Source organism: Ranitomeya imitator, chromosome 10 (genome assembly GCF_032444005.1).
Source record: "Ranitomeya imitator isolate aRanImi1 chromosome 10, aRanImi1.pri, whole genome shotgun sequence".
In the NCBI taxonomy this organism is placed as follows: Eukaryota; Metazoa; Chordata; class Amphibia; order Anura; family Dendrobatidae; genus Ranitomeya; species Ranitomeya imitator.
Genome location: NC_091291.1, coordinates 102575764 through 102586813, shown reverse-complemented (window position 1 = coordinate 102586813; position 11050 = coordinate 102575764). Strand labels below are relative to the sequence as shown.

Genomic DNA, 11050 nt, shown 5'->3' with positions numbered 1-11050 from the left:
CATTTCGATTGGGTTCAGGTCTGGTGACTGTGGAGGCCAGGTCATCTGGCGTAGCACCCCATCACCCTCCTTCTTGGCCAAATAGCCCTTACACAGCCTGGAGGTGTGTTTGGGGTCATTGTCCTGTTGAAAAATAAATGATGGTCCAACTAAACGCAAACCGGATGGAATAGCATGCCGCTGCAAGATGCTGTGGTAGCCATGCTGGTTCAGTATGCCTTCAATTTTGAAAAAATCCCCAACAGTGTCACCAGCAAAGCACCCCCACACCATCACACCTCCTCCTCCATGCTTCACGGTGGGAACCAGGCACGTAGAGTCCATCCGTTCACCTTTTCTGCGTCGCACAAAGGCACTCTTCTGCTTGTTGCCTGTCCTTAGCAGTGGTTTCCTAGCAGCTATTTTACCATGAAGGCCTGCTGCACAAAGTCTCCTCTTAACTGTTGTTGTAGAGATGTGTCTGCTGCTAGAACTCTGTGTGGCATTGACCTGGTCTCTAATCTGAGCTGCTGTTAACCGGCGATTTCTGAGCCTGGTGACTCGGATAAACTTATCCTCAGAAGCAGAGGTGACTCTTGGTCTTCCTTTCCTGGGGCAGTCCTCATGTGAGCCAGTTTCTTTGTAGCACTTTATGTTTTTTGCCACTGCACTTGGGGACACTTTCAAAGTTTTCCCAATTTTTCCGACTGACTGAACTTCATTTCTTAAAGTAATGATGGCCACTTGTTTTTCTTTACTTAGCTGCTTGTTTCTTGCCATAATACAAATTCTAACAATCTATTCAGTAGTACTATCAGCTGTGTATCCACCAGACTCCTGCACAACACAACTGATGGTCCCAACGCCATTTATAAGGCAAGAAATCCCACTTATTAAAGCTGAGAGGGCACACCTGTGAATTGAAAACCATTCCCGGTGACTACCTCTTGAAGTTCATCAAGAGAATGCCAAGAGTGTGCAAAGCAGTCATCAAAGCAAAAGGTGGCTACTTTGAAGAACCTAGAATATAAGACATAATTTCAGTTGTTTCACACTTTTTTGTTAAGTATATAATTCCACATGTGTTAATTCATAGTTTTGATGCCTTCAGTGTGAATGTACAATTTTCATAGTCATGAAAATACAGAAAAATATTTAAATGAGAAGGTGTGCCCAAACTTTTGGTCTGTACTGTATATATATATATATATATATATATATATATATATATATATATATATATATATATATATTTTTTTAAATACCGTATATCATTTTTGGAGACTAAGAATTAAAAAGGGGCAAACTTCAGCATTGATGACCTTGTCATACAAAATTTACAAAATCAACATACAGCAAATTACTTCCGCTTCTTGTTAAAAAAAAAGATACATTACAGAGAATACCATACAGAATAAGTACAATATTTTGAGATTTTTCTTTTTTTTTTTTTTTTTTAAATCATAGCATTTTTTTTTTCAGTAAAACAATTTTTTACCTCATTAGCAAAACCCACACAAAACAAAATTTCATTCAGTAATAGAAAATCTTAAAATGTATATCAAAAAGTCACTTATAGAGTGGACGGAGGAATTACATAGGCATGCATAATATATTTATTGATGACGTGTAAAGAGATAATGATTTTTTAAGACACATTTTTCCATGTACAACAAATTGGATGCATTATTACAATTTTTTTTTTAGAAAATAAACGTATTTAGCATTTTTCTTCTTCTTTTTTTTACATTTTCTATCAGGAGAATCCAAGCTAATAGTAACCTGTAAATCTGTATTCCTGATTTTAATTTTTTTTTTACATTTTTTCCCTATGAAAAAAAGTTAAAAAGTTTTTTTCTGTTGAGATAAGCAAAATACAAAGTTATCTTCTTTGGTGCTGTTTCCAGTTCCGGGTATTAAAATACAAGAAAAAGAGAAATTTATAAACCCTGAAACAAAGTACCTGTTCTTGACCAAAAAGGATATGTCCAAAAATTATCCCCCAAAAATGAATCCCTAAGATGTAGATCCAATGGAATCTGAATGAAATGTTATGTAACCGGATGACGCAGAAGGTGAACTTAAAAAGCTGTTTGTACTTCCCTTATCTTCTATCTTGTTGGGTTGGTCCTGTCCAGTCCATGTAATGCTTAGCCCCTTCTGACAATTGTTTGAGTCACCAGAGTTATTTTTGGACGATACCTCATCCAATTTCTGAGATTCAGCCTTCTGAACATGTCTTTGACTATTACGGGCTCTTTTGTGACCTTCGGTGTAGAATCTTTTGTGGTCATCATGAGGTCTATGATGACTAGGAACATTTAGAGTACAACTTTTTCCATGAGGAGAAAATCTCCGTAATACCTGTGGCTCTCGCTCGAAGTCCGTCAGGGTAAAATGAGTAAGTGTGGGATGCTGTAGGGCATCAGGAATGAGAGCAATAGAAGAAGACCTAATGGGACCTTTCCTTGGACTTGGCAGAGGAGTGTCATCGATAAAACTGACCACTTCTTCTCGGCTAAAGCACTTAAAGTCGTCTCTGTAAAGTTCTTCCAGGGTGAAGTGTTTTAGTGAAATGAGGCTCTCGGAGGCTTTTCGGCACTTTCGATAGGGCAAGCTGGCGTCTTCATGGTACATTATTAGACTACTGCGTCTTTCACGTCTCGGCAGTGTGAAGAATGAAATAGCAGCAATATCTTCTGCGGATCCCCAGCCGTGAATGAATGCCGGTATCTGTCCCGTAGTAAAAATATCCGTTTCATCATGGGAATAACGCCTCGTTGGAGGGACCTAGGGTAAATATTCCAGAAGACATTAAAACAGGCCGCCGGGTCACCTTATTGGGACAAGTAAACTTTTAATCTACGTAAAAAAAAACAAGCAGTCTTCATAAAACATCATGGCTTGGTGTCAATCATAATGAATATTGGTAGAAAAGATGATTAAATTATAGATGACTAATATGAACATAGTCTGGTACTATATGATACTATGAGCCTGTGGTCAAGAGAGCAAGATGCCCAAAGGCCTCTATGTCTTAAGACTTTATGGTGCGTTTGGCTGCAGTGGTCTAGAAAACATAAGAATGAGGGAGACTTGGCCAATTGGATGAAGGGGGAAATGGGGCAACCAGGGGGAGTAACTCATATATATTATTAATTTTTGATACCATAAATAAAACTGCAAGAATCTCTGAAAATTCCCTTTAAGGCCTTAAGTCATACTTTAAAGAAGGTTTTTGCAGATTTTTTTGGTGTGTTTTTTTTTTTTTGGCGCAGTACATGTTTAATAAAGTTATTTTTTTTCACCAAAAAAGCAGCAAAAACCCATGGTTGTGTTTTTTGCACTCTCATTGCTTACTATGGTGAAAAAATGCTACGAAAATGCTTAAAGAATTGACATGCTGCAGTTTTCAAAAACAGAGCAGTTGTCCAATTCAGTCAGGAAAAAAACCAAGCGTGTACATTAGATTTTCCAAAATCGTGCAGTTTTTATTGGTGCTGTAAAACACAGCTTTTAATTTGCATAAAAATACCCAGCAAAAAAAGCAGCAAAAACGCAATGTGTAAACATAGCCTTATCCAGGTCCCTTTTCCAGTTACACACCATTTATCGGTACTGTTCTACTCTTATGTGGCAGAGTGGTCAATAGGACAAATACACATTTCCAAATTTTATGCCCCCCCTATTCGTACTCTACTAACAGTGTTTCTACACAAACCAAACTCTGCAAAAATACCACAAAAATACCTTACGATGACACGAAGACTTAACAAGTAAAGTATTATATTTATTCCCTTCCTTCTGAAAAATAGTATAAATGATAAATTTAAGAAGAAATTTGAATTAAACCTACCAATAAATTCTAAAATCGACTCCCCCGTAATTCCACAATATCCAGCCAATCAAAGTTTAAGACTAGCACAAGTGTTAGCAAAACTTATGACTTTAAAGGAAACCTGACCTTTCCCCAAATTCTATTAACCTGCAGAATATAGGGTTAATCTGTATGTTAATAGTGTTACAATGTTAGCCGGCTGCAGCACTGAAAGCACTAACGTTTAAATATTATTTTCCCGTGAGCCGCCGGCTTTCAGTTACGGAGCAGCTACAGTCACCGCTTAGTAGACAGTGAGCATTGACTGTTGGCAATTTGATTGACAGATAATTCTATAGCGTATCTGTGCAGAACAAACTATCAAAGAGCCGGGGTGTGCTTACAGCTGCTGCTCACAGTACTGTGGGCACTGAGAGGGGTGACTTCGGGCACGCCTTTATGACTGAAAGCTGGCGCCTCCCTGTAGGAATAAACTTATTTTTTTTCCCAGTAGCTGTGCTTTCAGTAAGGCGGCTGGACACCATTGTAATGCTATTAACCTGCAGATTAAAGGGAACCTGACAGCGAATACATGCTGTCCGATCCATGGGCAGTATGTATCAGACACTGGCTGCGGTATTTCAGAGAAAAACATATTTAAAAGCTGATGGGGCCCGAGCCACATGGAGGACTAATCAGAAAGACTTGTCTACAGCGGCTTCTCCCCACTCGCTGCCAGTGACAAAAGTCTCTCCCTGTGTGTGTATATATGGAAGGACCTTTCACGCTAGGACAGCGGGTGGGGAGAAGCCGCAGCAGACCCGTCTGTCTGACTAGACTCCCATATGGTTCGGTCTCTGGTGACTTTTATAGTATTGAATTCACAATGATGCAATTTTATTCATTAATTCTGGGGGTTCACAGCCATGAAACAAAGTATAACAAGAGATTTTCCCAACGTTTCGACCGTAAAACGGTCTTTATCAAGGGTACAATCTTTAGTGGTGAACAAGATAAGAAACGGCCTCCCTGAGCAGCTCGGGGAGGCCGTTTCTTATCTTGTTCACCACTAAAGATTGTACCCTTGATAAAGACCGTTTTACGGTCGAAATGTTGGGAAAATCTCTTGTTATACTTTGTTTCATGGCTGTGAACCCCCAGAATTAATGAATAAAATTGCATCATTGTGAATTGAAGACAAGACTTTTCTCACCTTTTTTATGTGTGCTGGAGGTTGTTCTATTCTATTGACTTTATTTTTTTCCTCCTAAGCACCTACTTGTATTGAGTGCAAAGTGATCCTGATTATTCATATTGACTTTTATAGTATGTTTTTCTCTGAAATGCCGCTAAAAAATGGATCGGGCAGGATTTGTCTGCTGTCAGATTCCCTTTAACTCTATATCTGCAAATTAAAACCATTTGGGGACATGACAGGTCCCTTTAAAAACTCAAAAGAAAGCACTCCTTTAAAACTTTGATGCAAATATTACATGGAAAATTGATGTATGACCCTATGAGAAAATAATCCTCTTATAGATCAATTTCTAAATGTATATTTCAGACTACTGAATACGATAATGCTTGTCCACACTCCCCCTAGAAAAATTAATATACAGTACAGACCAAAAGTTTGGACACACCTTCTCATTTAAAGATTTTTCTGTATTTTCATTACTATCAAGAGAATGCCAAGAGTGTGCAAAGCAGTCATCAAAGCAAAAGGTGGCTACTTTGAAGAACCTAGAATATAAGACATAATTTCAGTTGTTTCACACTTTTTTCTTAAGTATATAATTCCACATGTGTTAATTCATAGTTTTGATGTCTTCAGTGTGAATGTACAATTTTCATAGTCATGAAAATACAGAAAAATCTGTAAATGAGAAGGTGTGTCCAAACTTTTGGTCTGTATTGTATGTATATATATATATACACACATATATACACATATATACATATATACACAGTTGAAACCAGAAGTTTCCATACACTATATGAAAAGACACATCTGCATGTTTTTCTCACTATCTGACATGAAGTCAGGATAAACTTTTCCAGTTTTAGGTCAATTAGGATTTGCATAACTATTAATATTTGCCTAATGCCAGAGTAATGAGAGAGAGAATGTTTTACGGTATTTTTATTACTTACTGCAAAGTCAGAAGTTTCCATACACTAAGATTACTATGTCTTCAAACAATTCTGGACTGCCCATGTGAAGATGTCATGTGTTTGGAAGCTTCTTTTTTGCAACATCTGAGTTAATTAGAGACACACCTGTGGATGTATTTTAATGCACACCTGAAACACACTGTTTCTTTGTGTAGCATCATGGGAAAGTCTAAAGTAATCAGCCAAGACACCTGGAAGAGAATTGTGGACTTGCACAAGTCTGGTTCATCCTTGGGTACAATTCCAAGATGCCTGAAGATGCCTCGTTCATCGGTACAATTATATATAAGTTCAAACAAGATGGGAATGTCCAGCCATTATACATCTCAGGGTGGAGACAGGTTCTGTGCCCCAGAGATGAACGTGCTTTGGTCCAACCTGTGCATATCAACCCAAGGACAAAAGCAAAAGACCTTGTGAAGATGATGGTGGAAGCTGGTAAGATTGAGTCAATAGCCACAGTGAAATGAGTACTGTATCAACATGGGCTGAAAGGCCACTCTGCCAGGAAGAAGGCATTACTCCAAAAGAAATGCAGCCAGATTAATGTTTGCAAATGCACACAGGAACAAAGACCTTAATTTTTGGAGATGTGTCCTGTGGTCTGATTAAACTAAAATTGAACTTTTTGGGCATAATGACCATTGTTACGTTTGGAGGAAAAAGGGAGAAGCTTGGAAGCCTAAGAACACCATCCCCACTGTGAAACATGGGGGTGGCAGCATCATGTTGTTGGGTTGTTTTTCTGCAGGAGGGACTGGTTCATTTCACAAAATAGATGGCATCATGAGAAAAGAAGATTACCGTATGTGGCATTACTGAAGCAACAGCTCAAGACATCAGCTTGGAAGTTAAAGCTTTGGCAGAAATGGGCCTTACAAATGGACAATGTCCCGAAGCATACTGCTAAAATAGTAACAAAGTGGCTTAAGGATAACAAAATCAATGTTTTGGAGTGGCCATCACAAAGCCCTGATCTCAATCCTATTGAAAATTTATGCGTAAAGCTGAAAAGGTCGGTGCGAGCAAGGCGACCTACAAACCTGGGTCAGTTACACCAGTTTTGTCAGGAGGAATGGGTCCAAATTCCGACCAACTATTGTGAGAAGCTTGTGGAAGGAGATCCCAAACGTATAACCCAAGTCATTCAGTTTAAGGGCAATGGTGCCAGATACTAATGAAATGTATGTAAACTTTTGACTTTGCAGTAAGTACAGTTTCAACTGTCAAACAACTCGGTATACAGACTTCTTCTCTTTAAAGCAATGCTTCTTTAATAATTTATCACAGAATTTACATACGGCAAGTACGATTTGAGGGTTAATGTTTCTTTTTATGAAGAGTGACAAGCCAAGCCTGGCATGTCAGAGTGAGGAGGCTTATAGGCCATTTAATGCTCCTCTAGAGAGGAAGAAGACTAGAACTCTAGTGCCACCTGTTGGAAGTAGCAATCCTAAAAGTCAATATCGACCCTTTAATGAGCCTTGTCGCAAGGCTTAGGATAAAAGCCAAAGCAGAATCTCAATTTGCAGACACGGTGTTTCAGTATTTTTTACATGGGGTAAGAATAAATGCAATTGTACATCCACCATATTCACCACAGTGATCCTGATACATACTGTAGGTTCGGTGTGGATGAATCCTCTTCACTCAGCCAAGCCGACAATATGAAGAGTAGAGACGCTGCTCGACACTGAAGGAAACTGCGCCTGTCGTGATGTTTTGGGAATCCTTCCCCTTTTTCAAGCTCCTCATTCAAATCTTTTTCCTTCCTTTTAAAGGATCCCCCAAGTGACAACCTCCGCCAAACTTCAAATGAATATAATACCAGGTATGATCATTACAATCACAATCGCCATAGTTATAATTAAGACCAAAGCAAATCTGCATGTTAATCAGTATATCGTTCTAGGTACATTACCATGCTAATTTATTACAGATTTATTTTACTGCAAATACACATAATGAAATAGACGCAGAAAAACTCATCAATAAAGCGCATTGAAGAAAAAGAACAACCAGCATCAGCAAAGTAATAAATACATCATAAAGAAACCCCCAAGATGGAAAAAAATGGGACTTATGTATATTTGTAGTAAAATAAATCTGTATTAAATTAGCATGGTAATGTACCTAGAATGATATACCGATTAACATGCAGATTTGCTTTGGTCTTAATTATAACTACGCCAATTGTGATTGTAATGATGACACCTGGTTTTATATTAATTTGAAGAATTTGGTGGCGGTTGTCACGCTTTTATCCCAAGTCATATTGCAAGGCTTGTTAAAAGGAAGGAAAAGGATTAGAATGACAAGCTTGAAAAAGGGAAGGATTCCTGAAATGTCACAATAGGTTCAGATTTTGAGCAATATCTCCGCTCTTCATACTGTTGGCTCGGCTGAGAGAAGAGAATCATCTACATTGCAATTATGTGTCTGGATCACTATGGTGAATATGGTGGATGTGTGATTGCATTTATTCTTACTACATGCCAAATCAAATCTCATACTTTGCACTGATGAGCAGCAATAACCCGTAACACAGTGTCTGCAAATTGAGATTCTGGTTTAGCTTTTAACATAAGTTATTGACACGGTTCCACCCCTCAGTGTGTCTAGGATGCAGCTACTGACAACTTGGACATCCAATCTGGTACAGGGGCGTACTGAGCTGCCAGTGTGTTGATTGACAGCTCAACTATCCAATCTGAGACTTGGAGGCGTCAGCTATCTCCAAGTGTTCATTATCCCGGGTGATTGCCATGCTACTTAACTGAGCTGCTTCTCCCAGACCTCTGCACGATGTACATTCAGCTTGTGTGGTTTGTACTCCTTGTGCCTTGAGTTCTGCATGCTTTTTGTTGCCCGACCTTGGATTTCGTTCTGAACATCCGTCTGTTTAACTCCTTCTGCTCTGATCGGTTATCCTCCCGGTACTCTGACCTCGGAACGTTACCTGACCACGTTTTTGTCTCTTCCTTCTGTTTATGACGTAACCTCCTGACCTTGGACTCCTTGACCATTTTGACTCATGGCTTAGCCGTGAGAAGTGACTGGCGTCACAGTTATATTGCAAGGCTTGTTAAACAGTTGATATTGACTTTTACAATTGCTACAGGTGGCACCAGAGTTCTAGGCGTCTTCCTCTCTGAAGAGGCAATTTTCATATTTAATTTCCCAGAGGGGCACTGCATGACCTAAAAGTCTCCTCACTCTGACATGCCAGGCTTGGCTTGTCCTTCTCCACATGGCGAAACGTGACCCCTTAAACCCCACTTGCCCCATGTAACTTCTGTGATAAATGAGAAAAGAAGCACTGCTTCAAAAAGAAGATGTCTGTATACCACCTTATTTGTATTGCAAGTATATAGCAGCTTTGGGAACAGCCGAATTGTGGCGAGTTCTGATGGGTGTAGAGTGACCAATCTGAAAGTCTAGTTTCTGTCGTACACAGGTTAATCAAGTATTGCGCATCTACAGCATGTGAAAATCAGTATAGAAATAAAATTTGCACCTGTAGAATTTTTTGGCCATAATATTGTAGTTTTTCCTTTTCGTTCAGTATACCGAATGAATGACTAAATCAGAGTTTTAGATAGATAACCCAAGCCAGATGTAAAATGATAAGACAATGGCACATCAACGCATGCAGATTGAAATAAAAAAAAAAAAAAAAGTTGCACATGTTGAATTAATAAATCGAAGCTTAATAGCCCTAAAGATAAAAAATAATCAGGTTATTTCCACCACCAGCGAGAGTTTACAAGCCTCTGGAGAACATTGTTGCAGTAGACTGGTATGAGGTACACAAGAGAGATGGATGGGTATGGGTTTGGTTGCACTTGAAGCCACTCCTTTGTAATAATAATTAAAAAAAAATAAAAAGAATCAGGGGTAAGAAACAGACCAATCAGAATTTAGAAAGCAGAAGAAAGATTGACAGAAACGTCCCAAAAATCAAGAAACAAAATAGCACAAGACAACAGGGCAGCCGAAGTGCAAGCAAACAGTCCATAGAAGTAAAAATTTCCTTTATAAAACAAAGCAAAAAAGAAAAAGAAAATTACAAAAAAAAAATTTTTAATTTTTTTTTTAAACCAAATCAGCAACATAATTTTAGAAATAACTAAAATTCTGGAAAAAAAATAAATAATATTACGTGCAAATTGTTAAATCCCTCTGTGCTGCCATTCTTCATTTTGCCCAGCATAATAATCATGTATACTAAAAATAACAACAAGAACACAATAGTCAGACATTCAAGAGTAAGAATCCCAGACCGAATGCAACATGAAAATTCCAGCAGGTTTTGAAAAAATCAAGTAAAATGTTAAAGTGAAGTCGTAAATTGGGATTAAATGATAGAATCCTGGTTAGGTGTTTGGATATATGTTTTCATTATGCATTCAAATCCTTAAAAAGGACACGTCCGTCAAATATAGGTACAGTTAGGTCCATATATATTTGGACAGAGACATAATTTTTATAATTTTGGTTATAGACATTACCACTATGAATTTTAAATTAAACAATTCAGATGCAGTTGAAGTTCAGACTTTCAGCTTTCATTTGAGGGTATCCACATTACAATTGGATGAAGGGTTTAGGAGTTTCAGCTCCTTAACATGTGCCACCCTGTTTTTAAAGGGACCGAAAGTAATTGGATAATTGACTGCAAGGCTATTTCATGGACAGGTGTGGGCAATCCCTTCGTTATGTCATTCTCAATTAAGCAGATAAAAGACCTGGAGTTGATTTGAGGTGTGGTGCTTGCATTTGGAAGGTTTTGCTGTGAAGTAAACATGCGGTCAAAGGAGCTCTCCATGCAGGTGAAACAAGCCATCATTAAACTGCGAAAACAGATAAAACCCATCCGAGAAATTGCTACAATATTAGGAGTGGCAAAATCTACAATTTGGTACATCCGGAGAAAGAAAGAAAGCACTGGTGAACTCATCAATGCAAAAAGACCTGGGCGCCCACGGAAGACAACAGTGGTGGATGATCGCAGAATAATCTCCATGATGAAGAGAAACCCCTTCACAACAGCCGACCAAGTGAACAACACTCTCCAGG

At 38.5% G+C, this 11050-nt stretch overlaps 1 protein-coding gene across 2 annotated transcripts in view; it reads right to left on the bottom strand.

Moving 5' to 3' along the window:
• Nucleotides 1-1438: 1438 nt before the first annotated feature.
• The window catches only part of GPR153 (G protein-coupled receptor 153), a 93669-nt gene continuing 84057 nt past the window's right edge, over nucleotides 1439-11050 (bottom strand). The window contains exon 6 of one of the 2 annotated variants that reach the window (XM_069742902.1): nucleotides 1439-2769. In XM_069742902.1, the coding sequence (XP_069599003.1) occupies nucleotides 1996-2769 (774 nt within the window). In that variant the 3' untranslated portion in view covers nucleotides 1439-1995. The remainder of the gene's footprint in view (nucleotides 2770-11050) is intronic. The other variant, XM_069742903.1, reaches the window with a different exon arrangement.